We start from the raw sequence: 27,925 nt of genomic DNA, 5'->3' as shown, positions 1-27,925 counted from the left end.
AACAAAAACGAGGCAGGAGACCATGTCACGATAATAAAAAATATCGGTTTTACTAGAGAAGGTTACAAAAATCATCACTAGGAGTCGTAGAACTATTTCCAACTTAAAAAATAAAACCAATCATGAAACACCTACAGGGACTACAATGCCATCAAAGTACAATGGAGTTTTCTTTAGAAAAGAGTGGGTGGAGCTGGGGGGGGGAAAACACCGCCTACCATAGTTGTCAGTACAAATGACTACACATCACCTGGAAAACTGCAAAGACAGTCATGTCTCCTTCATGCAAATTACGAGGAAACAACACCCTGACGCATCGTCGTCTTATAGGAAATTGAAGTTTGCCTTTACATCAACCTGGCGGCAAAGCACGTACATTTATCAAACATAACACACATGGCAATATAGTCCTTTTTTATACAGAATAGACAGCTGCACACATGGACGATACTGACATGCTTCATCTCATCAAAGTTCAAAAATGTGTCTCCTTTAGTGTTTTTATGAGGGTTAACTAACCAGTGATGCTCAATATAGAATCTAGTTCATGATTATGAAACAATATCTGGTTATAAAATTAATGTATGAAAATTCCTGACTTGTTTTATTCAGAGTGTAAACATCCAAAACAGTCTCTGTGGCTTGTATGTGAGGCATGACGTTTGAAAAGATACAAGAAAAAAAAAAAGAAAAAAAAAAGAAGGAAAAGTGACTTTTTTTTTTGTCGAGTCACTCTTTTTGGCTGGCCGTCAAAAAAAATGAGCACGAACATGTTCCGTAAAATAATTACTAAATCACAATAACCCAGCTGCCTAAAACGGATTTAAACATTAAAATTCAACTCCCAAAGTTTTTTTTTTTTTTTTTTGTTTGTTTGTTTTTTCTTTCACATTTTAAAATGTATACGTCACGATCACCTCAATCCATCATATCATGTCATGACTGCACTGAATCCCTCTCACGACACATCATTTAAGATGTTAACATTACAATTATTATATCAAATGCAGAACTAGTATTTGAGTGCTAAACACATAACTCAAAAGGGTACATTTACTTTACATTTGTGGGAAGAAAAATAATGATAATAGAAGAGCGTGGCGAAACACTGATTGTGTTCTCCCTGTTTCGGGGAGAGTGGGTGTGGGTCGATCTTTCAGCTATTTACAGGTGAATTTTACTCTCAAAAGGAGGAGCCGATAAAGCAGGTTTTTAAGGTCGGGTAAGAGTTTTAAATGGTGAGGCTTTGGAAAAGAACACAAATCGGATTTGGCTAGATACCTGAGGTGTGTGTGTCTCTGTTAAGACCCGGACATGTTGTTGATTTTTGCTGCCGCTGGTGATGAGTGTAACAAAAACCACAAAGATCTTGGAAAGGAATAGTTTGCCGTGGTTATTTGCATCCTTGGAGACGGCTCGAGGAGAAGGTCGATGCAACTCTCATGAGCGTACGTTGAATATCAAGAGCTCCTGCTGTAGCTGTTAACCATCAAACTAGTCCTTCAGTATTACTTTGCTACCCTTCTGGTCTTAATTAAACTGGCAGTTAAATAAACTTTAATCATGTAAAATGTACACAAATCCTTGAGATACCACATGATTTGAAATTCTTTTAGGTATTTCTTTGAGAGAGAAAGAGGGTTGGGGGGGGGGGTTTAAGGGATTTTTCATTCTCCCCCATTTTTTATTTATTGAATAGTGCAACAATGTACTGAGCGTTAGCAATAAAAAGTTCAAGATGGAGAGAAAAGTAAAGGAAGAAAAACCATCTGAGCCCCAAAACATAAAGAAGAAAGATAATAATACCTGGCATACTTTTCAGAGAGTATTAAAAAAACCCAACAACATTCATACACATTCGCACAATATATTCATATTCATATATATATATATGCATATAAAACACCAAAAAACAAAGGAAGTTGGTCACTGCGTGGCTTCCCAGTGACTGAAGCAGACAAATGAGCAATGTGGTTTTTTTTTTAGTTTTTTTTTTTCTTTTAGACTGTGTGTCGAGACACTGTGCTGACTCATGGCGCTAGGCCATCGCAGCCGGGCCACGTTCACGAGCCGCCGCCCGAAAGCACAGGGTGGATTTGGGGGAGGTGGGGGTGTGACACGCTGAACCGTTGTACTGTACCTGAGCTCGACCCCCGACGGGCGAGCTCTCCCATTCTGAAGCATCTGCCTCCGTCCGGCCCTGCCGCTTCTCCTGAGCCTCTATGCCCTTCCTGCCCTCTGGTGTGAGCATCCACACCCACAACTCTCAGCATAAGAAGCAATGCAGAGGGGAAAGAGGATGGAGAATCAGGAGGTTGGGGGACGATCAAACATGACCGAGGTGGTTTGTTTAATCAGAGAGAGGGGTGAGGGGTGGGGGCTGGGTGTGGCGGGATGAGGGTTGAGGTGTGAAGAGGAGATGGGCGGTGCTGGGAGAGGATCTCTTGTCCTTATGAGTAGGAGGAGGAGTTCTGGCCCTCCTTTGAGCGCGCCTCGGCCTCCAGGTCCTGGTCATCCTTGGTCTTGATGTCTTGGTAGTCGTGCGTGTAGGCGGCATTCTTCAGATAAGCCCAGTTGGCAGCCAAAATCATCAGATAGTGGATCTGAGGAGGAAAAAGAAACAGTCTTTTTCATATTCAAGACCAGGACATAACATGCCGGGAGACTTAAGCCAAACCACCACACAATTACCACTACTATTGTGTTGCAGATGGTATAAAGTAAGCACAATGAATCCCAACTAATCTAAAGCAATGCCTAAGTTCCATACTTACTTGTACTAATTTTAAAGAACCATTATTTAGAGGTTCATAATTTCATTTTGGGGGTCAAATATAATAGGCTTGCAAGTTTTGCTATCTTCTGTTTTACGCTGATGTAGTACCTCCCTGAAATACCAAGCCGCTGGTCAAAATCTGGTCATTCTTCGAATTGTGCCAAACACCCAGCAGGCGTCACACAAATGTGTTTTCCATGGTGATGTCGATAAGCAACTGAGGAACCACAATCAAGGTATTTCTGGTATTCCAGTATCTTCCCTCGAGGAGAATAATTCGATTTTGTGTCGACTTTGTAACTTTGCGGACCTGCTACATGCACAAAAGGCTATACAAACTAAAAAAAACAAAAACTAACTCCGTATGGAGAATAGATGAGTGAGAACTACAGATGCAAAGCTGTTTACTTTGCAGAATATTTTCCAGTAAATGTGAACTATAAAAATTGGTGCAGTTTATTACACCACACCGTCAACTGAATTAAGAATACATATGTTAGCTGTCATGAATGTTCATCTGACAGACCATAAAATGAAACCATAAAGCAGGGCATGCTAAAAGGCTGGGTTACTTTTTGAGCAACTCAAAAAGGCTCAAAAAGCCCTTGTACAACATGTTTCTCATTCACCCATTAACACATAGCTGCCATTAGGAGACACTTGAATGAAATAAGAATGGGCCAAACTGCAAACCTTGTATCAAGGTACAACACCTTTGTAGGTCTGCGGTTTCTTGGTAATACAAGACATAGAAGCTAAAAAAACCAACAAAAAAAACCCAGAATGCTAATTGTTAAAGCCCAAAAGTCTGCTTTTTTTCCCCATCAATTTACTTTCAGAAAAAATTCTGATTTGTATATTTAAGAAAGCAAATTAAGGAAGATGATGTAGAAACCCAATGTTTTTCCATTCAGAAAACAAATGACTGGTCCAAATTCTCTATTTTCTTTGTGCACATCTTTATATTTCAGATACTAAATGCTGTCACATCCATCCATCCATCCATTATCTTCCGCTGGTCCGGGGATCGGGTCGCGGGGGCAGCAGCTTGAGCAAAGAGACCCAGACGTCCCTGTCCCCGGCCACTTCCTCCAGCTCTTCTGGGGGGACCCCGAGGCGTTCCCAGGCCAGCCGAGAGACATAGTCTCTCCAACGTGTCCTGGGTCTTCCCCGGGGCCTCCTCCCAGTGGGACGGGCCCGGAACACCTCACCGGGGAGGCGTCCAGGAGGCATTCTCACCAGATGCCCGAGCCACCTCATCTGACTCCTCTCGATGCGGAGGAGCAGCGGTTCTACTCCGAGCCCCTCCCGGATGACCGAGCTTCTCACCCTATCTCTAAGGGAGAGCCCAGACACCCTGCGGAGGAAACTCATTTCGGCCGCTTGTATTCGCGATCTCGTTCTTTCGGTCACTACCCACAGCTCGTGACCATAGGTGAGGGTAGGAACATAGATTGACCGGTAAATCGAGAGCTTCGCCTTCTGGCTCAGCTCCTTCTTCACCACGACGGGCCGGTGCAGAGCCCGCATCACTGCAGACGCCGCACCAATCCGTCTGTCAATCTCCTGTTCCATTCGTCCCTCACTCGTGAACAAGACCCCGAGATACTTGAACTCCTCCACTTGGGGAAGGATCTCATTCCCGACCCGAAGAGAGCATTCCACCCTTTTCCGGCTGAAGACCATGGTCTCAGATTTGGAGGTGCTGATGGTCATCCCAGCCGCTTCACACTCGGCTGCGAACCGCTCCAGTGAGAGCTGAAGGTCACGGCCTGACGACGCCAACAGAACCAAATCGTCCGCAAAAAGCAGAGACCCGATTCTGAGGTCGCCAAACCGGACCCCCTCAACGCCCTGGCTGCGCCTAGAAATTCTGTCCATAAAAATTATGAACAGAATCGGTGACAAAGGGCAGCCCTGACGGAGTCCAACCCTCACAGGAAACATGTCCGACTTACTGCCGGCAATGCGGACCAAACTCTGACACCGGTCATACAGAGACCGAACAGCCCATATCAAGGAGTCCGGCACTCCATACTCCCGGAGCACCCCCCACAAGAGTCCCCGAGGGACACGGTCGAACGCCTTCTCCAAGTCCACAAAACACATGTAGACCGGTTGGGCGAACTCCCATGCACCCTCCAGGATCCTGCGGAGGGTATAGAGCTGGTCCACTGTTCCACGGCCAGGACGAAAACCACACTGCACCTCCTGAATCCGAGATTCGACTATCCGGCGGATCCTCCTCTCCAGTACCCCCGAAAAGACCTTACCAGGGAGGCTGAGGAGTGTGATCCCCCTATAGTTGGAACACACCCTCCGGTCCCCCTTTTTAAAGAGGGGGACCACCACCCCGATCTGCCAGTCCAGAGGCACTGCCCCCGATGTCCACGCGATGCTGCAGAGGCGTGTCAACCAAGACAGCCCCACAACATCCAGAGCCTTGAGGAACTCAGGAGGGACCTCATCCACCCCCGGGGCCTTGCCACCGAGGAGTTTTTTGACCACCTCGGCAACCTCAGCCCCAGAAATGGGAGGTCCCACGTCCGAGCTCCCCAACTCTGCTTCCTCATCGGAAGGCGTGTCGGTAGGATTGAGGAGGCCCTCGAAGTACTCCCCCCACCGACTCACGACGTCCCTAGTTGAAGTCAGCAGAGCCCCGCCCTCACCATACACGGTGTTGACGATGCACCGCTTCCCCCCCCTGAGCCGCCGGATGGTGGACCAGAATCTCCTCGAGGCCGTCCGGAAATCGTTCTCAATGGCCTCCCCGAACTCCTCCCAAGCCCGAGTTTTTGCCTCAGCAACCGCCGAGGCTGCGTTCCGCTTGGCCTGTCGGTACCCATCAGCTGCTTCCAGAGTCCCACTGGCCAAAAAGGCCCGATAGGACTCCTTCTTCAGCTTGACGGCCTCCCTCACCACTGGGGTCCACCAGCGGGTTCGGGGATTGCCGCCACGACAGGCACCGACCACCTTGTGGCCACAGCTCCGGTCGGCCGCCTCAACAATGGAGGCACGGAACATGGCCCATTCGGGCTCAATGTCCCCCACCTCCCCCGGGACATGGTTGAAGCTCTGCCGGAGGTGGGAGTTGAAACTCCTCCTTACAGGGGATTCCGCCAGCCGTTCCCAGCAGACCCTCACAATACGTTTGGGCCTGCCAGGTCTGACCGGCTTCCTCCCCCACCAGCGGAGCCAACTCACCACCAGGTGGTGATCAGTTGACAGCTCCGCCCCTCTCTTCACCCGAGTGTCCAGGACATACGGCCGCAAGTCCGACGATACGACCACAAAGTCGATCATCGAGCTGCGGCCTAGGGTGTCCTGGTGCCAAGTGCACATATGGACACCCTTATGCCTGAACATGGTGTTCGTTATGGACAATCCGTGACGAGCACAGAAGTCCAACAACAAAACACCACTCTGATTCAGATCGGGGGGGCCGTTCCTCCCAATCACGCCCCTCCAGGTCTCACTGTCATTGCCCACGTGAGCATTGAAGTCCCCCAGCAGGACGAGGGAGTCTCCCGGAGGAGCACTCTCTAGTGCCTCCTCCAGGGACTCCAAAAAGGGTGGGTACTCTGAACTGCCGTTCGGTGCATAAGCACAAACAACAGTCAGGACCCGTCCCCCCACCCTAAGGCGGAGGGAGGCTACCCTCTCGTCTACCGGGGTAAACCCCAATGTACAGGCGCACAGCTGGGGGGCGATAAGTATGCCCACACCTGCTTTACGCCTCTCACCGCGGGCAACTCCAGAGTGGAAGAGAGTCCAACCCCTCTCGAGGAGGCTGGTTCCGGAGCCCAAGCCATGCGTCGAGGTGAGTCCGACTATATCTAGCCGGAACCGCTCAGCCTCGCGCACCAGCTCAGGCTCCTTCCCCAGCAGAGAGGTGACGTTCCACGTCCCAAGAGCCAGCTTCAGTAGCCGAGGATCAGACCGCCAAGGTCCCCGCCTTCGGCTGCCGCCCAGCTCACATTGCACCCGACCCCCATGGCCCCTCCCACGGGTGGTGAGCCCGTAGGAAGGGGGACCCGTGTCGTTTCTTCGGGCTGTCACATTTTCAGCTTAAACACGAGCAATGCTGAGAATAACTTTGATACAGAATGGGACTGGATCCTCAGAGTTAATGACCAGAGAGGATTCTAGTATTCTCATTGTCAGTAAAATCACATGGTGGTCAGGATCAAACCCTGGATTTAGTTCAGCACTACTTAAAGGTTACTTAATTCGTTTTGACCAAAAAAAAAATGTGTTGTGTTTAATGACACTGAGGCATCTCTCTCTACCTCTTAAATAGGAGAATGTAAAAATATCAAAGTACATAGAGCCTCCAAGTGACCCAGGGTAACATCTGGAGAGGTGCTTGATGTTTTTTTTAGCATCACAATTTCCCTGGACGCAAAACAAAGAGTCCGCCTCCACAGCAGAGGAAAACACTGACCCCTTCACACACACACACACACACACACACACACACACACACACACACACACACAGGCTGCAGGGCAGTATTTCAACCGATAGAATGACATATGTGAGAGGCGGGGTTGCTATGGCAACAGATAAGCACGCCATGGCAACGTGCATATTTTGAGCAGCACATTATCAGTGATCATGAGGAGCTTACCAATGCGATGACGGTGGCTCCAGCGCCGGCTAATGCCACGATGTAGAGGTGGTAGGACAGGTAGAACTGTGAATGAAAAGAAAGATGATAAGGGAAGGAAAGAAAGAAAGGAAGGATCAAGCTTAAGGTTATCCCCTCACCTCGCTGGTGGTACAAATATCTCCCAGTGTGGCTCCACAAGCTATTCCTGGTGTGGCGTTCAAGGGAATAATACCTGCAGGATCAGAGAGATGAAACGTCACAGAACTGAAACAAGAAGCTTTTCCCACCCCAGAGACTGTATGATTGAAGGCATTATGAATCAGGCTCACATAGAGATTAAAGGAAACGGGGCGGCTGCTGCCACAGCTGCTGAAAAAATATGGGTCATTATTCTGAATCCTCTCTTGCTTTAGAATAATTTTTACTGATTTTTCCTGACTTGCTCAGATATATTTGAACTGCATTTCGACTTCTTTTGGTCTCTCTACATTTCATCAGTATTCTCGTCCAGGAAAAAAAGATGACATGCTTTGCACAGAACAAAAAAAAAACGTTTCTTTGATCACTCGTCAATAGTAGCTTTTGAACTGCTGACAATAATGAGACAACTGCCAGTAATTGAGGTTAAAATTTCATGCAGCGCTACAGCCAGTGAAGCAAAAGGGATCTTCATCCTACTTTGTAAGCGGGCCAGCTGTCTTCCGAATTGGAGTCATATACTGTACATTAGGCCATCAAACAGATAACCAGATATGCAATCACAGGAGAGGGTTACTGTGTTGTAATTCTGCATGAATGTGGATTTTCAGAGATCCAATCAATCCTCAATAATCTAAATGTATTTCTTTGTTTGACCTCTTCATGTTTAAAAAAAATGACATTTAAAGCAGCTCGAGATGAATAAATGATAATAATACGGAGAGTAAAGCCTTTTGAATTATGAGAAATGTTAGATATTTTGACATCCTTCTGGTACAGCCTGGTCTACGATGTGGGAGTGGGGGAATTCTGTCATTTGTAGTTAAAAGCTTTCATTGCTGAGGCTTTCCTGCATGTCTTGAGAATATCTCGTGAACTCTGAAGATGTGCTGGGAGGGAGTTTAATTTAACATTTTGAGTGATGAAAGTTTGATGTGCTTGGGACCATTGCTGCGTTGCATGTGGGTTTTAACTGTCGGACAGATGGCTTAACATTTGACTTGTGAATACTTTGAATCAGCCATTTATTCCTCTGTATTTCAATTACTTCAATATGCCCATGTCATGTGGTTGTAATACAAGCCCAAATCATCACCCTTCCACCACCGTGCTTGACAGTTGGTATGATGTTTTTCGTATTTTGTAAAGATGCAAATGCACCAGTTTGCTACGTATCCCTTTGGAAGCAGTAAGGGTGGACTCAGATTTTCACACACTTTGCACTTTGGCTCAGTTTTTGTGGGAAAAAAAAAGACTGAATGTAATTTGATCCAATATTACTGTAATGAAAATGTGTCATCTTTAATTAGATCAGGCCTGCAGAACCAGAGCTGAAGCAAAAACATACAGGACAGGCTTGCCTTGATATGAGGAAAAAGTTATGAGGCTGTGGTTTCCAAGAATGAAAACATGCTTTTAATCTATAACTGATTTGAGGAGATCAATCCACCTTGTTACAATGCGTCGTTACTTAAAAGCAGCTCCTGATTCCTCGTATTTCTTAACAAGACATATCGTTCTTGTACTGATTTAGTGAAAGAGGTTGCAGTTCTCTGTAGGGTTTTTGATAACTACCAGCTTGTTCATGTTTGCTCCTCAATCTCTTTTTCACTACAATCCTTTAGAGAAAAAAACACGGGAATTTGGGCTGTAAATTCATTCAACAAGTCTTGACAAAACAGACGAGACCAGCTGTTTCTGGATGGTGATGAATATTACCCAACTTTACCAAACAGCCAGACATTGACTGCAAACCTGCAACTCAAACAACATGAATGAAGGAAGAACTACTGACCATACTGCCTGACATCCACACAGATGGAGTTGGGAGATGTAATGTTGGCGTCTGGAGACCTCATGGCAGCACAGGTATTCCACATGTTAAAAAAGAGGAAAACTGGGATCGCCGTGAAGCAGAAGATGGCGAGGAAGGCCAGAGCAAGGATGTAAGTCAGGAACATGAACTTAAGAGAGTAGGGAGTTGAGAACAAAGAAGAAATTTAGACTTTGTTATAGTTTGCATTGCATGAAGAAAATAGGTTAATGGTATTCCTTTAAAGACCTAGTCACCCACACACAAATCGGACTGTTTTTATGCTAATGTGACTGGACATCTGCAGTAATCAACGTAATTAGGCTAGAAAGGACAAACTGTGCTAGAGTAACCCTGAGGGCTCAAGTGGGTGTTTTTGTGGATCCGTCTTATGTGAATGCACCCATAAAGGTCTCTGCAACAACCCTGTAGCGTATGAAATGATCATTTTAGGTAAGAACAATGCAACAAAATTATGAAAACGTATCAATGGAATTCAGTCTAGTTTAGTGGCTTTAGTTTGCAGTGCGACTGGGTCAGTACGTGTGATGATTTGCAGGAGCTGCAAATAGGTGTTTGTTTGTTGGCATACAAAGGCAGTGATGCAGCGTCCGCAGACGGTCATCTTGAAGTCGCTCTGCAACTCCCTCTTGATGGCGCTCGTGGTGTAAAAGCCCTCACCCAACAGGATGATGGCGTAGACAACGAAGAAGGAGGCAATGCCATAGATGATGTACTGAAAGATCTGGATCCTGGATGCACATAGTATGCAGAAAAAAACACATTCACCGAGATGAATTTATTAAACTCTAGTCTTAAGTCATAGATATATGAAAAAAAGCTCAGTGGCTCTGTTTGGCAAGCTTTTGACAATTATGACTACCAGCTCATGATGGCTAATGTTATGCCTATTTACAGTTGCTTGTGATGGCTAATACTGGCTAGCTTTAAGTTGATATGACCAGTAGCTAACGTTAGAAAGATGTGATTAAAAACTAAACATGGTTGGTGTTTAATCCTTCCTTGTGTGTCTCTTGGTTTACTTCCTGACCTTGTCAGGATTTTTCTCTCTTTCGTTGATTGCATTGGTTGTTTCACCAGTGTCCTGTCTCCTTATTAGTTTTTGTGTATTTAAAGTCCTTCCCTTTTATTGACTGGCAGCTCATCTATTGTCTCAGCCTGTTTGCCCATATGTGCTCACCTTGTCTGTTTACAGATGAGGATATCTTGTCCTTCTTCGGTGTCCGTTTGACTGCTATAATTTTCGTCTAATACATCTTCAGTGGGACCATGCTCGAGCAATTTCTCTGCTTGAATCTACCCGTCTATGTGCATAATGCAGATGGTGCTGAATGTTAGGTAACCTTGGAGAATATGAACAGTAGTTTAAATGATACTTAATACTGGATTCAATCACATTTTTAATCTACCAATAATACCGGTGTATTATGGTGGCCACTGGCATTAGTTATTTTGGATCTGTTTTCTTTCTTTTCTTTTTTTTTTTGTGCTTCCAGTTTTGAGTTCATCCTTGTGTCTCGTGTGTAGCATACAGTAGAATAAACTGTCAAATTGAATCATCTTTTGTGACAGAAGGTTCTATTTTGTCAAAAATGTGCTCAAAATAAATCTCCTTCTCTTTGACATGCAAAAAATGGTAAACTTTCATTTACTTTCAACTCTTATCTACTCCCATTATGTACACAATCAATCAGTTGAGAAACACTTTCCAGTTTCAGGGGGATGTGAATCATTGATGAAAATGTGGGTGGCTTATGTCAGATTTAATGACTGTAGGGGTAGTTTCAGTATTTTTAGGTCTATTTCAACAAATGAGGAAAAAAACAATAGAGCATAGCGAGCACTGATCTTTTCCAAACATTTACACATCCTAAAGCAGCAGTATGAGGGCTCATTTGTATTTTCTTTAGTTTTACTGAATGCCTTGTTTGGAAATACTGAGGACTTACACCGCAGCGAGGGTGGCGTGGTCGCTGGTGACCTTGGAAAAGTGGTTCTCCAGCATGGTCAGGGTGCCAGTCAGTGCCACGTGGCCACAGCCACAGAACAGAGCCACACCTGACAAGCAGAGGATGGTGGCCACCAGAGAGGCATAGGGCACCCCGCCCAGACACTTGATGCAGCACTCGAAGCATCCTATAGAGGGAGACAAAGAGTGGATTTATTTGTGCTTTCCTGTTGCATTCAACGAAAAGAAAGCTTTGACGATGCAAGAACAAAAATTTAGGTCAGATATGAACGCGCGCAAATGGCAACAAGGCAGAATTGCATGCTCTGACATGCTCTAACCAGCAAGAGGAAAGAGAGCAGACGGTAGCAGTGTAATATCTCAAAGAGACTCGGATCGACTCTGCTGATGACACTCTGAGCAACACGCGACAGCCTTTTTTGTCCACTGCTGTTTGGTTTTTACTTGTACAGAAACCTGCAGGGATGTTTAGGCTGTTGGGGCCGAATCAAACATGCATGCATCCAGTGTTACGCTCGCCTCTCAGAGAAGCACACCTCTGTCTGTTAGGCATATCGAGCGGCTAATCAGAGCATCATTCACAGTAAGAGTGTGTTCACTTTGAGCTCAGCTGGGAGTGCTGAATATTACATGTAAGCTGCACTACATGCTCTCACCCTTACCAGAAAAAAAGTCCCTCTTAAGGCCAGAATTTCTTTTCTCTGTTTTGACTATTTTATTGTTATGATTGTCCCCCTTTATTCTTGCCAAAGAGTGTTTCTCTTTCAGGTGAAAACTGACGGAATGTGATGCTTCATCTTTGAACTAAAAACTAATGAATTTGACCGTAGAAGCTTAAGGCACAAACTTATCTCATCACTAAAAACTTCACAATGTTCGTGAATAATTAAAAATTCTCCTTTGTGCTTGAACTGTGTCCACGGTGTGATGACGATGAACAGGTACATTTGTTTTCCAATAGTCGCGGCAGAGCCCGAAGCTTCCTGCTTGAGCTATTGGCTTGAGACACACGGGTGCTGCAGACAGAGCGCATCCTCCTTCACAGTAAAGAGGAAAAAGTGTCGAAGTGGGAATGGAACGCATCGTATTGAGCACGAGAGTTGGATCTTATATAATACCCGTTAAAAATAACTCCTCCAGCAAAAGCAGGAAGTTACTCCAGGAGAGGAAAAAAAAGACAATGAACTGTCTTGTGTGTGCCACTTTGCTGTTTCCATGACAACTAGCTCCCTCGGCAACTCTACAGCATCACTATTTCATGTTCACAAGTTTGTTGAATCTAAACGTTTCTATCTGTAAAGCCCTGGCTACCTGAAAGCTGCAAATTTACAAACATAGGAGGATGTGTTCTGACCGCCTTTGTTACAAAAGTGATTCCAACGATTGGGAAAGAACACTCTTAGTGCCAGTCATGGCGTTTTAGGGTCTACACTATACACTGCAGGTAATCTCGTTAGAACATGATTCACTCAAACATCCACACAAGCAGGCGCTAAGACCCTCTGACAGCTTTTATCAACATCAAGCTTAATCAATAGACTCAGACACTTAATAACATAAGGAGTTATCCCTCTGCATAAAGCCTTTAAAACATGCAAAAACAACAAAAACACTTAGGGCTTGGTTTGCAAAATGAAAACGATGACAAAAAGTCTCACTGAAACGCGGCTAGAATGTAATTTGATTATCAAATTAAAAACCCTCTTCTACCAATGGACTGTTGCAGTGTTGCAAGCTTGTGGACAATTGTTATTGATGGGTTAAAAAGAGCCAATTGATTTTAGCACCCCTAAGGGAAGCAAGAATCATCAATAACATCACTGGGACGAAAACGCCAGAGTATTTAACCTAAATGTGATGGATTTTCTATTTCTTTCTTCCTTTTTTTTTTTTACTTTTCACATTCAGTTTCTCCTTTTGTTGACTGAAGTAAACGAAACAGATGTTAAATGTGTGAGACTGAAATAAACTAAACTGTGAGTAAAAGGTGTCCTGATGCTCCCAGAGCTGAGGGATCACCTTTAGCTTTCATGATTGAAAACTACAAATCCATAGTATTTGATGTTTTAAATCACACTTTTCCTTAGTTAAATTGTTTAACAACAAAGACAATGAAACCAGCTGACTTAAAAACGATTCAGTTTCTATGACGTTACAGAAAATTGCTTTTAATATTTTGAAGTTTCATCCTGATAAGAAATCTGGCCACAGTTGGATGAATTGGTATAAAAACTCTTAAATCCTTAAAACTAAGATGACGCTGCTTCTCTGTGTGCAGCTGTTGATGAAGACTGAGTTGCATAACGCAGCGAAGGCTCATTGCGTAATGGATCCAAATCCTATTAATGTTAATGAATGAAGAGGGCTGATGGAGAAGTGCAGCTGATGAGGCTGGATGGGTCCAAAATCCTAAGCCAACAAGTGGACCAGGCCTCTTGGGTGGATTGCTGCGATGGACTTACTGGTCAATACAATGTGGGCCGTTTAAAGGCTGATGTGTACTGACACTCCATGCTGTCCTAAAATGCCACTCTCAACAGGTAACTGAGTAGTTTCCCGTCTGTTTTACTTAGAAAAGAAAATCAAAGGGATTTGGTAATCCTTCTTTTAAATGCAAATCAAGAACTTCTGGGTGATACCGCTTTTATCTCTATTCTGGATGCGAGTAATGTGACAGCAAAGAGGCCTTTTTAAGACAAATCCCAAGACGCCGTCAGTGCTATTTAGGGCTTTTATTAAATCTGCTGTTAACCCTTTCTTCTCCCGGGCCCCATGCAGCTTCATGGATGAATTCACAGGTTTCTTTTGAACACTGAGCCGGCCCCTCATCCGGTCTGCCTCTGGCTATGACCGTTTGTCAGCCTCAGTTTAAAAGTGCGCTAATGGGAAACAGAAAGGCCGGAGTGGTCAGCTTAAGCCGGTCCTAATGGAAATCAATGGACTATTCATTAGAGTAGAATTTAGGTGACACACCAAGGCTGACCTATCTCCCTTGTTTTATACCTCAGCCTTTCACCACCTTTACCTCTGCCACGCTTCTTCTCTGCCCGTGCTTTAAAATACGACTGCGTGCCTGCACTTACGGTGAGCCAGCTGGAGTTAATTGCTGAGGCAATAAGTTATGCCACTGTTACGATTCTGTTTCATATTTCATCCCAACAATCTCAAACCAAGGGTGACGCATAACTCTTAAGAAACGTTCCACAAAGATTAGGCCTTTCTGTTTGTTTTGTTAAGCAACAGAACGGAAAATAATTTGCCAGACAAAAACTGCAATTAAGGATTACCATTCTTTTCTGCTGCGGCCTGCAGAATACTAGAAAACGTTTCCACGTTTCAATATGGATTTGAATTTGTGGCTGACAGTTAAGTGAAGGAATGATAATGGACGCCGGCTTTGTTGTTGTCTCCGCAGAAAAGGGGGAGAAAGCAGAAGAGAAAGGCGGCATAAGTGTGGAGGTTGATAGAGGAGAAAGAAAAGCAGAGGGAGGCTGAGAAGAGGAGAAATGGAAAGGAAGAAACGAAGGGGGGGGGGGGGGCATAAAGAGAAGAAGGTGAGGAGAGAGGCATAGTGAGTAAAGAAAAGGATGAGAAAGTCTAAGTGAAAAGCAGTTCTTGGCCCCAGGGCCGGCAAATGGCTGTTGCCATAGCAACGTGTTACCCACGACCCAGTTCAGCGGTAGCGTAGTGCTTCTTTCGCGCACACACACACACACACACACACACACACACACACACACACACACACACACACACACACACACACACACACACACACACACACACACACAAAGAGTGATGTAACTTTAATCAAAGACCAAAGATCGGTGTTAAATAGTAACCGCTGCCTGGAGGTTAAACCAAAAATAAAGCAAGCATGAGGATGTAAAAGCGCCTGAAGGGACGACCAGAAAACATACTGTATGTCTGTCCATATTCTTATGGTCAGGTTTTGAAAATTGGGTCAAACTGTTTTGCTGAAGAAAACGCCTCATGTTTAAACCACATGTATGTTTATTTATGTGAACCTCGCATCATTCATTCCCCCCCCCTTTCAAGTTTATCCATAATCAGAAGTTTCTTTTTAACGCATCCAACAGAAAGAAAGAAATGTCATGATTTATTAAGAGCTGCATCTTATTAACCCACATAACAAATTCCTGAATTCACTTCTTTCAGCTACTTTTTTTGGTTCATAGAGAGTAAAATTTAACTTCCATACTCCAACAAACTGCATGATGTTCATGAGCTAGCTCCCATCTTCAAACTCAATAAGTGCAACTGAGCCTTGTCAGACCCCTAACCCTCTTTAAGAAGAAAGGAAATAATAAAGAACAATAATGGTGTTTGTGGGGATTGTTCAGTTTTCATTCTAGTTTTTCCATCCTTGTTCCCGGTTTCCTGTGCAAGCCAGTTTGGGACATGGATAGCAAATGGATACAAAAGGAAACCTCCATTCAGTTCTCTGTTTTCCCCCCTCATCAAATTAAAGCTGAAGCCTTATTGTACAAGAGAGCATAATCAGGAACTTTGACTGGATAAATCAGGCCTGGCTTGCAGGAGATGTGGTTGGAAAAAGAAGCTGTCACCATTTGGTGACAGCTTCTTTTGTGATTTCGTTCCGTTTCCTGTCAATCACCTGACACCCACGATCCATCATGTCTCCTCGCAAACTCCATTGTCACTCGGTTTGAATGAGTTGCTTTTGCACTGAAAAACCGACATCTCAGTCAGATGCATTGCAGAAATAACTGAGATGAATAAGCATCACTGTATTCTCATTTGGTAGCAGCACCTGTTATCTCTGGGTAATGTTGCCTGATTAACTGTGCTGCATTTATCTTGCTGCGCTGATTTCCTTGCAGCCATGTCTACAACGCATAAAAACAAACTGAGAGTGGCGGAGATGGAGAGATTACATCTACCATCCTGGTTGTTAATGATTTGCTATAAACTGTACAACCCAGTGGCGCACCATGATTATCGCCAACTGTTCGTACGCACAGTGCATCTGTCAGGAATAACGGCGTTAATAAAGCTTTGTGAATATTTCAGTGGCCGATCTGGTCTCTGCCTGCGGCTGTATTTAAATTTAGTAGTGCTGTATTTATTATGGGGCAATTTCCTCACAAAGCAGTATGGGTCGATTCTCACAAGAGTAGAGGAGGACCTCGGAGAGCAGACCAGAGCAAAAACAAAGGTGTGGGAAAGGGAAACATGAGGGGAGGGGGGGGGGTGGATGGCTGTGTCACCTTTGGTTAAGATGAAAAAGAAGCCCCATCTGTTTGATGGCAGCAGACTGCAGCCACAACAACACACAGACTTGTAACCTCAGAGCTTCAGCTTGGGAGATTTTCGTCTCTCCACTTGAGTTTGAGGATAAAAGATTTCTTTTGTTTAGCCTTTATGAGAACTCCCATCAAAATCAAATGATAGAAAAGGGGCTGTTCATTAAAGGATCATTCTGGTAGATTGCAAATTCTATCACAGTAGGTTTGATATTTTTTTTGTTTTTGCCAACCAAAAATAAAACCTGAATTAATCCGCTTATCAGTAAAAGAGTAAAAAGTTAAGTCAGATTATCTGGATTGGAAATGAAGTCCAATTGCAAAAAAAAAAAGCAAAACAAAAGCCAAACCAAGAAGCCAAGCAACCCAATAACCTGTCAATAATTCGCATTTGTTAAACATTTTGTCTATAAATTTTAATTGTAGAGACCCACAAGGAAATTCTTGAGCTCAGTCACAAGTTGCCTACAGATTTAAAAGGTTTAGTCCTCAATCAACTTCTATGACGATGATGAATCCAAGCAGACAAAGCATATAAAAACTGAAAATGAAGACTTACAATATGCTCTGGGCTGCACTGATTTAACTGCCCTAAAATTAATCATGACAGTGTCGTAGGAAAATCTGTGAACTAAATTATTAAAATGGATCAAAATTAAACAAAAAGGGTTTCCCACATCTCATAAATGAATGTCGTGATGATGTTTTAAGCAAAATTAAAAAATAATGCCCCAGCTGTGGTAATATAAAGCACAAGTTGAATGTTTGTATGCAGTGCATTTGCATGTGATGGTCTACCTTTTGCAGCCCATTTTTTCATGTTCACAAACCGTTACATAGAAAGGAAATAGTTTTTCATACAACAGAGCAGGCACATTTCCTGTTTCCTTTCTCTCTTCTTGGCACACATTCAGATCTCAAACGGCACATCGCTGAGGCAAATGCTTTTGGTAACTGATAAAAAAGAATACACAGAGTTGGTAAGGCCAGCAGCCATCAATGTTAACAAAAAAGAAATATACATATATTTTTTAAAGTATTTATTTATTTACTTTTCTTCCCCCATGGTATTGACCCTAATCCTTTGTTTGTGAGAAACCCTGCACTGGTTATGCAGCATTATAAAGGCCACAAGTTCAGCATTATGGCCTAACGGAGCTTGATGGACCAGGCGGCCTTTAAATCCCATTCCTGGAACTCTTTTGGGGGGTCAATATGTTTATCCCACTAATTAGAGAGAGATGTTTGTTCTCTCCTCACACTCTTTTCCCACTTAAATTATACACCAGGGACTCACAAATAAAACAAGAGGGTGATTGACTTGTTTTCCCTTTGCCAGTATTTGATGTCACCGTGCGTTATATCCAGTGAAAATATTACAGATGTAACTTCTTTTCACTTCTTTTATGTCAGTATCTTGAAACTCTTCACTAACCAGACGTTGCTGGAGCGCTGCTACCATGGAGATGTATGGAATTTGTCGCTAAGAAGACCCCCGGAGCGACTACCAGCATTGCACTGAAATAGGAGCAAAAAAAACTAGCGTGTCAACCCAGACAGAACTGACTTGAACTGGAGTGAATATGGTCCAGCAGCAGATCTCTCTTCTCAGACTTCTGCTTTCTGAGCCGGATTTAAGCAAGAGTAGATAGCTTCCACCTTTTGAATGGCCATCAATCACTCATATGAGTACATCAATGTTCCATGTGCAGGCTTATTTAGTTTTGCACCTGACTTATTCAAATCTATAATGTGGGATATTTTCTATTGTTAATAAACGTACAAATACATTGAGAGTTCTAATGTTTGTGATGTCATATCACAAATAACAAAGGCTTGTTTTTATATTTGTGGACTATATCCCATATGAGTGGTTATACAACAATAGTTAGACGTATAAGCCCTTTAGTGCAGTCTGGTGGCTTTGAAGGGAGCTATTTTTTCTTCTTCTATTATACCAGAAAAAGCAGTGGAGCACCTGTCCTACGAGAGTTGGACCAAACTTTTACACAACCATATGAGTCTAATATGAATTAATCAACTACAATCTTTTCTAGATGCTGATATTGGAGGACGATTAAGGTCACTCAGAGTGCAGGGACCTGAACTGTGAAGTCTGCAGTATGGCTGGAATCTGTGACTAATGCAGACACATTTGGACTCCACTTGTAACCCTGCCTACTATAGACAAAAGTCGAATTTTAATATGTATTTATTTAAAAAAAAAATTTGTCCAGCCTGAAAGAATCTTTACTCTTCTGCATCAGTGCTAAATGCTCCCAGCTGGGAGAGTGACTCACACCTCAAGAAACCTACTGAGTGCACTTTTCCATGTTAAATATATGATTGAGGGGGAAAAAAAGAAATATAGAAATGCATGAATGGAAGTGGCACACATGAAAGCTGTTACTCTTGCAGTAAACACAACAGATGCAGAGAAACGCACTAAATGGTACTCTGTTGCAAAGCTGCATCTGACAAACCATATTGGATGCTTTCTACCACTGCACACTGTAAACAAAAATAAATCGAGTAAATAATTGGAAGTTTAGGAGCCTCTGCAGGTACTGCTTTCAGTTGAGGTGTATTATACAATGGGAGCTGTAATCGTTGAGGGCGATTAAGTATAATTAGGCAAGTACAGTTAACAGCAGATCAGTAAAGGAGTTAATTTAGAAACAGCTGGCTTTAGGGTTGAGTGATAAGCTCTAAGCCCTGATGGCAGATAGTCCACTGAACGCCCACACAGTGGGAAAACTTTCATCTTCTATTATCCATCACCTGTGCTTAGCCACCGTAAGCCGGCCAGCATAGCACTGGCAACGCTATTCACTTGAGTCTTGTATCACCAAAATGTAAAATGGCCCCTCTGGCCAGAAGTGCTGCATCTGAGCAGTTACACAACCGACTTGGCTAAAGCCACTTTCCTTAAGATGTCAAAGGAGTCAGTGGCCTTCCCCTGTCCCCCTTCTTCTTTGCTCAACCCCCCCACCTCCTGATGTGATTATGGAGATTCACTTTCTTGTAGCTATGGGGCAGATGAGCACTTTGTGTATGTGTGGCTGCCACAAAAGCTCTAGTGAACATGAACTCTCACATATGAGTTACAGCAGAAAGACTCACTGACCGTAGTACAGAGGCACTCTCTTTGAAGGCTGTGTTAACGTTTGCATGCCTCTTGGTGTTCATTAAAAATCATGGAAATGGTAAACACAGAAATGTAGGAATTAAGTCATGAGCTGGCATAAAAGCTAAAAAAAAGGAAAAAGAACACAAAGTTCCTTCGAAAGTAATCGACTGAATGTAAATAATAACTAGCACCCAAACAGACCCTGGGCTGAAACTGAGACAGAATGACCCACACATAATTTAGGCGAGTCACTTATCGATGTCAGCCATGGCTAATGATGACAAGCACTAATCGGCATCAGGCGTTTTATGGGCTATGGATGAGAGGAGCAGATTGGGCATCAGTGGGTGATGGAGGAAGGCCAGATGAGGCTGGCATCACTCAGGAACAAGGCACGCTGTGCCAACCTGCCACTTGCTGCTATTCATATACCTACTGCAGTCTTGGAGTGCAAACATAGATGTAATGTTGGAGGGTGATGCTTTCAGATTTTCTGGTAGTTTGGTTGCAAAATCTAGAGATCTGTTGCTTCTTTGTCGATTCACACACTGTTGTTCCCCGCTCAGTGAATTATTCAGTCTGTAATTCATCAGACAGGAGTGAAAATATCCTTTAGCAATTTCTCAAAGCAGTCCAAATGCCTTGTTTTGTCATATCGACAGCCCAAGAGCCGGTTCTAAAGTTTGTCATACAGTACGTTCTGACATAAGAGGATGAAATTGGCACTCTTCTGAAGGTGTGTGAGCAAATTCAGTTTGGAAAAGTGGGGTTAACAGTAACAGTGATGGGTTGGCTTATGTGGAACCAATACGTGTACCTGTTTAATGCAGAAATGTGCAGTGTAATAATCCTTAATATGTTTGCTTGAACCTCAATGAAATTCATTAAATTTGAGCTTTTTTAGATGCAGCAAACTTCACTCTACTCTACTTTACTCATAGCCCCTTTCTGAGCTGCGGTTAGCTTGACCCACCCATCATAAATCCTCTCTGACCGTCTACGCTGAGAGCCCGCTGATTGCTGTCGATGGCTGATAGACGACGGTCCACTGCTCCATGTCTTCGACAACGCACCTGACAGTAAATCATTCGGTTGAATTTTGCCTGGCTTACAGATTGGGCAGATGAAATGGATTGAAAAAGAAGGCTGTTGGCTGTTTGCGTGAACAAAGGAACAAGTTTGAAAAGGCAATCGAAATGCAGCCCACTAAGAGCGTAGTGTTGATTTTATACGCTGTCTGGCAAAAATGACTTTCTAAAAAAATGAGGTACTGCTTGGATGTTTTTTGTCTGCATTCACAAGCAAACACAAACTGTGAGAAAACTTTAGGTTTACTGTTGAGCAGGCGACAAAATGAGCTGCTGCTGAAGGAAAGTTTGTATGCAAGACCTTACGCTCTTGTTGGAGTACGGGCACTCTCTTCTATGAACATTAGGGTTTGAGGTTTGTTGCAGTCACTACATATTGCGACAAGAGCTGACTTTGCTCACTTGGCCTGCCCGTAGATGCAGGGAGTCAGAGAATAGGGGTGTGTGCGAGTGAGATGGAGATTCACGGCTTTACGGATGAAACGTGTTTTGTAGGTAATGCATCAAGTTCAACTGATAAAAATGGTATTGTGTCATCCTATATGTATACTGTAGATATACTTTAGAAATTCAATATACTAACCAGCCCTATGTGGTGGCAGATAGAAGTTGCTAGAGTAAAGGGAGGACAACATAACGAATACGGTGATAGTGAATTCACAGGAAGTATTTTACTGCCATTTGACATTGTTTATGTTAATGGTTACCATGGCTTTATTCAGACATACCTATGAAGGTAACACTAGACAGCCAGGCTTAATGGAAAGGAGTGTATATCTCAAGGGAGCTTCAGAGAAGAGACCAAAACTGGTTGTTTCAAACTGAGGATAAACAGTGGGGCTGGATTAAAGGCCCATTGTAAGATAAAGGGTACTTTTCACGTCACTCAGATGGATTCCCAAACTAAAATAATTGTGGTCAATGAACGTAATAGTTTAAAATGTATTATTTACAGCAGATGTTTCATTTTAATCCAAAAACTGCATAAAAGTGATGTTCAGGGATTTTCCTTGACGCAAAAGAAGTGCTGCTAAATACTGCTTGCTTTGTGCATGATAGTAGAAAGCAGATTTAAATATAAATGTGGCCACGATGTGGGGACAGAGAGGGCTGAATCTGAGCACAACGGTGGACCGCGCGCTCTCACCCACACATATTCGCACAAAAATAGAACTTTTTCTTCGGTGCAAGCAAAACACACTCGCAGACATTCCCCTCAACCACTTCTGGTCACTGACACGTAAACAAATGCAAGCGCACATGCTGACACTGTCCCACACAAACACACACACACGTATCCAGATGGAGGCTGACAGCATGCTTTGGGCAAATGGCTTCAAATGAAGAACACATGAGCCTCTCTCTGTGTGACGGCTTTCACATGCTCCCACAACCTCATACACCTCCAGGGCGAGAGGAGGTTAGGCAAAGGGTGTGTGCACGATGAGCGTGTACGTTTGTTGGAAAGAGAGATAAGTAGGAGGGTCAGGGATAAGAGAGGGAGTTGTATCACTGAAAAAAATCAATTAAACTGCTCGGTAGAGATCTGAGAACACATGGGACAGTTTTCAGTGCATGCGAAGGCAGAATCACGAGCAGGTGGAAATGTTTTGAAGAGAAGATGTGTGGGTAGATTTAAGCATGAAACAGGCTTTTCTTTTGAGTTTCGCTTTTTGGATTCCTTGCATGCAAAGTCTAATTGAAAGCGCCACGAAACCAATCAGGTTTGACGCAAAACTGAAGCGTCACTCTCACTGGGAGAGTCATTTAGGTATGAAGCTGTTATTGCAACGAAAGCAGGCAGGAGACACTTATTCCAATAGTATTAGAGTAGATGTGGGTGTATGTGTTAACCAGCAGGTGTCGGCTTCAGCAGGTAGTCAGGTAAACAATTTGGCAACTGGTGTTTCACTATGTGACACCCGTAGGTGTGTCAAACACCAAACCATGTGTCTGAAAAAGTCCTATACTACATCTTGCATTATAGACCTGATTGGAAGAATCCATCTTACAAACAGAAGGTAAGAAAGGAGAATACTTTGATATTGCACTACTGTGCTGTTTGCAAAGCTAATGTAGATAAATGTGTACAGATTGATGAATTTACTACTTTTCGGCCCTGAAGTTATGACACACATGCAAGAAGCAAATAATGATTGGCTTTCTGTAAACTCTCAATCCTTTACAAGTGTAGAGAAGAAGCTGAGCACTTGTGTGTGCGGCAGCAGTGCTGTGCTTTCGTCTGTAAATGGGATTACAACGCGGAGTCCCAACAAATAACATTACCAAGAAATGGAGCAGAAGCCGTCGGAGGTTACCGTCTCAATATGTGCAGGCACTTTTGCCATTTTGCCAAACATAAATGTTCACCAAAGGGTTAAAATGTTTTATATCAATCATGCATCTATCTTTCTACAGTGAGTTCAATAGAGTAGTGAGGGGAACCCAACACAAACCGAACCGAACAGGGAGCAGTCCAGCTCCTCTTGATGATCATCAAACAGGGTTTGGCCTTTAGATTTAAGGCCTCAGCCTGCACTCAGCGGGACTGTGTTGGGACCCTTTTTTCTCACATGACTGATATAAATGTGGACTGCATCAGAGAACACCACTGGTTTTAATGTTCTCCTCTCAGAGAGCCATTTCAGAAGCTGGACATTTTACACTGTTTTTTTTTTTTTAGTTTTTTTTTTTAACCTCAATATCAAGCGATTGGGAACTGCGCTAATTGATTTAGCATTTCTGCTCCAGGTGAGGTTGAGCAAAAACAGTTTTCGCTTTGTTCAAATTGTCAATACAAATCTTCACATTTTTTGGCATGACCACATTATATCCAGATTGATTGTGACTTCCAATACTCTAGGTGAGTGTCTTTAATCACGATTAAAGAATTGGCTGATGTTTGGCTTTCTGTGCAGCCAGCAAATACTCAGCCTTACTCTTCCTATGTCTGGTTCCGATAATTGTTTTAATGTAGATCAATTAGAATCACCAAATAAAATCACTTGAAGCACTTTGAAAAACTCTCTTTGTTGCACCAGCAGCTCTGCCATTCCATGCAGAAAATTGAACAAAACCTGCACCCTCTCGACGATGATGTAATCTCTAAAGGTTCTGATCAGAACATCGTATGAGGACGGCAAGCCAGCGCTGCGTTATGTAAGAGCACAAACACACATGCATGCAGAATTAATGAAGGGAGGTGTGTGTGTGTGTGTGTGTGTGTGTGAATTGGCTACCTATTTACAATGGGGGATGACAGATAAAATGCGCTCAGGGCCACTTTGAAGCACCCATAACTACCTGAGACAACCACATTAAAGGTAAAATAAAAATGTGAGGCGAGACACTTGCGTTGTCCAAGCAAATTGTCTCATACTAATGAAATCCGAGATTCAAGTATGCGATCATGCAAAAAGATCGATCCATACCCACCAACACTCCCTACGCCCCAGGATTACAAGCGGTGACTGTGTACGTTATTCAGTTTGAAATTACTCCCTGATTCTAGTAGCTGATACTAGTGCATGACATGAAGACAAATAATTGAAATAAGAAACAACTTTTCACCTTAAAAAGTCAAATAAAACTTCACAAAAAAGAATAATTTCTTACACTTAAAAAACTGTGACCAAAATATCAACGCTTATAGTTAAAAGTTACCGTTTAACGCACTCGAAAGCGGACCATCTCTTTTTCTTTTTGCAATTTCCTCTCATTTCTAAAACTGATAACTGCACTAGGCTGATATCACCAGATAAGTTGAACCAAACTGTTATCACACTGGCTTTTAAAAAGCAATAGTCAACTTACTGATAACTGAACACGAATAAGCCACAGCAAAGACGGGGACTCAAATGACACAACTTGAACGCGAACCAGACACGTCTGCTGCATTTATAAATGCATCTGACTTGGATTTCCTATCGTCTTATTTCTAAAGGCTGCTTCTAAAATAGACCCTAAACTTTTAAAATATTGCAGAATGTGCAAAATGATCCTTGTTTTTGTAAATTCCAAGTGTCTTCTCAAAACCTCAAACCCCGCGCTCTGTGAATCAGAAGTTCTGGCACACGCCGACACAAGCTCCTTACACGAGTGCTCTCGCCTTCTTGCCCCCCACTGTAAATCTTCAGCTTCTTAACGGATGCTACGAGCTTATGCTCACATTCCAGATGTCAAATGATTACACCGATAAACAGGCCATCCTCAAATCCAGTCTTATTTTGGGTTGCCTGTGTAGGTGGGTTGCGCAAAGCAGTCCAGGCTGCAGAGATTTGAACTGGTTGAAAGTACCTCGATAATTTCAAGGCTTTCTGCATTTAAAAAAAAAAAAAAGTGATTAAGGAATTCAGTGGGCTAATCACAAGTTATAAATATGGCTGTTTCACTTGACTATCACTTGGGGCAACAAACAAGCTCGCCCACACTGTCAAATTAAGTTGAATGATAAAGCCTCTTATTGGACGCTGCTGTCAGAGTATACTAGCAGCACGCCTCAGGGGAAAATGATGTAATGTCATTTAAAAAAGAAAAATCCCTGCTCAGGGATACCCACCTTTTCTGCACCTTATGTCAGGGACAAAGTGTGACCCAGGTTTATGACTAGAGTGGCAGCCAAGTTGTAAAGAGACAACTAAAAAGGCCGGCTGAGAGGTTGAAGATAAGTGTCAGCGCACTTAGTTGTAAGGGTTGGTTCATTTTTTTTTGAATATTTGAAAAATGGCTGTAGTGAAGCCGTGGTTGTCAGGTTTAGTCGGATTTTGGGCCAGTTTGACCAGAGAATTCACACAATTGGCTACTTTCTATCTGACAGCAAATGTGACTGAGGCCAAACCTTCACTTACTTTACACTTCTGTACTGGTTCTAATTGCATTCTGTTTTTCAAATGGTTTTAGCACTTGATGTATATGCCAAGGTTTCCTGTGGTACTGAAGCTTGGATATTGTTCCCCATTTGTAAGCTTTGGATGAATCATCTGTAAATGTAAGATGTCTTTCTGTTTCAGGTACACCACCCAGAAATAGGCCAGTTCGGGGCCTATGTCTGGGCTGATTCATCCATTATTAAACTGGGATATTTCTTCTAGCCAAACCAATAAGGCAACCTGAAATGCTTCATTCCAAAACAGTAGCCTTACCTGTAATTTCATAACAGTTGCGGTAACTATCTAAAAGTTTCCCCATATTTTGCACATGGTGAAGTCAAATATTATGTAAAACAAATATCTTAAGCACAGAAAATCGAAAAGAAATCGACAGAACAGGAGGGGATAAAGCGGGAAAAAAAACACTGGATGGTGCTGAAGTGTTATCCCCCTCCAGGCCCGTGTGCACTGATTTGATATCCTGCTAATAGAAGACAGCGCAAATAGGTATCAGACCAGATCAGACTGTATCACCAACCCTGACTAATGCAGCGCTAAATGAGGAAGGGAAGTGAGGAATTTTGTTTTTTTTAACCTGTACACTTACACCATAAATGACGCATCAAAGTAAAGCTGATCTTACAATCTGTACATTCATATATAGCGGAATCTAAACAAAATATTCAGAACAAACAGCTCAGGATTTACTATCACTGCTTTACCCAAAAGGGAAGGATGTGATTTTACTCTAAAGCCACACAAACTAATTCCACATTGTATGGTGAGCCCACCAACGCCAAGACACGCCTTGACACACCGATTCAAAATGAGCAACAGTTTGGGAATAATCCGAGGGGGGATGATGCCTAATTTCATACAGATATGCACAAATATTTTGATCTTTGTTGGTTGCACGCTTATTGCAGGCAACGCGCGAACGTTTTCAAGCACTTAAGTGATGTTATGGGTTTTAAAATGTGTTTAAAGGTTATGTATGCTGCCAACAGAGGCTTCATGGACACGTCTGTGCGTTTGGTTTGTAAATGATGGACGCAGCCATCCCTCTGCGTCAAGAGCGCCGCTGATTACTTCTTTTTCAGCCACTAAATCCGCGACTGGAACTCAACACTGGCCGTGCAAAACTGAAGTCCACGTCCATCGCAGCTCCTTCAATCAATCACACCGCTGACAGAACAGCGAGCATGCCTAGGGGGCTTGAGAACCGATATTAATCGAGGCGGCTGCAGCGGGAGGATCCACCTGATGGAGAACAATGCAGCCGTGCACGGAGCGCACGGTCCCTTTATCAGCCGCTCATTAGGCAGAAATGCGCTCGCGGCGGTGCAGCAACGTAAAAGCAAATTGCCATTAATGCATGCACCGTAAAACCCAAATCAAGTACACCCCTCCCTCCATACATCCATACACCCGCCCGCCCCCATAATTCTCCTCCACCAGCCTCCAAATCCCACCAAAGCCGCAATATAACGCAACTGGCGTTCAATTGCGCTCGAAATCGTGGGGATGATCTCTTATCACCCGCAGCAATGAAACTGTTACTGCTACTTAACCCGCCCTAAAACTGGATGAGAGGCCAAACAGCATCGCTATTGTGTCGCGCACAAGCGAGAAGCCATTGCAAGTAGGTTAAACCGCTCGGGCTGGCGCAGACGCAAATCTCTCCAACAGGAAAAAAAGAAGAAATATGTAAATGTCAGCGGTTAGTCGAGCGTACCTTTGCTCTCCTGTCCCTCGTCCTGGGTCTCCTCTGCGTTGGATTCCATGACCGGCTTTGTCCCATCCATTATTTTAGCAGAATATAGCCTCCTTGTGCTCGCGCTGGTACCTTACAGTGTGAGGACGGTGGAGCTGTCCTGTGACTTGATGCGCTCTCGCTCGCTCTCTCTCTCTCTCTCTCTCTCTCTCTCTCTCTCTCTCTCTCTCTCTCATGCACATCCCCTTCCTCCCCACCTCTATCTCTCCTCCCAGTTAAAGCTTAGCATCGTCTCTCTGTGCATGTTAACAGTCCAGTTCCAAAATGCAAAGGCCGGATTTATTGCGCCCATGCGGATTAGTGCCCCCTATGATGATAGCAGATAACTCCTCTTTGGCCCCTAAACGCACCCCAATGGGTGGAGAAAATTGTGCTGATGGTGTAGCCT

At 43.5% G+C, this 27,925-nt stretch overlaps 1 protein-coding gene across 1 annotated transcript; it reads right to left on the bottom strand.

Moving 5' to 3' along the window:
• Positions 1 to 25: 25 nt before the first annotated feature.
• On the bottom strand, positions 26 to 27,660 carry LOC142391745 (neuronal membrane glycoprotein M6-b-like). Its single transcript, XM_075477781.1, has 7 exons — positions 27,499 to 27,660; positions 11,370 to 11,556; positions 9,992 to 10,151; positions 9,382 to 9,550; positions 7,547 to 7,620; positions 7,407 to 7,472; positions 26 to 2,603 (listed from the first exon to the last, which is right to left on the bottom strand). Exons 1-7 carry the CDS (start codon positions 27,566 to 27,568, stop codon positions 2,451 to 2,453), a joined length of 879 nt encoding a protein of 292 aa, XP_075333896.1. The 5' UTR covers positions 27,569 to 27,660; the 3' UTR covers positions 26 to 2,450.
• Positions 27,661 to 27,925: the final 265 nt, after the last annotated feature.

This window comes from Odontesthes bonariensis, chromosome 11 (genome assembly GCF_027942865.1).
Source record: "Odontesthes bonariensis isolate fOdoBon6 chromosome 11, fOdoBon6.hap1, whole genome shotgun sequence".
Lineage (NCBI taxonomy): Eukaryota > Metazoa > Chordata > Actinopteri > Atheriniformes > Atherinopsidae > Odontesthes > Odontesthes bonariensis.
Note: the sequence above shows the minus strand (reverse complement) of the source record. Positions and strands in the feature narration are given on the sequence as shown.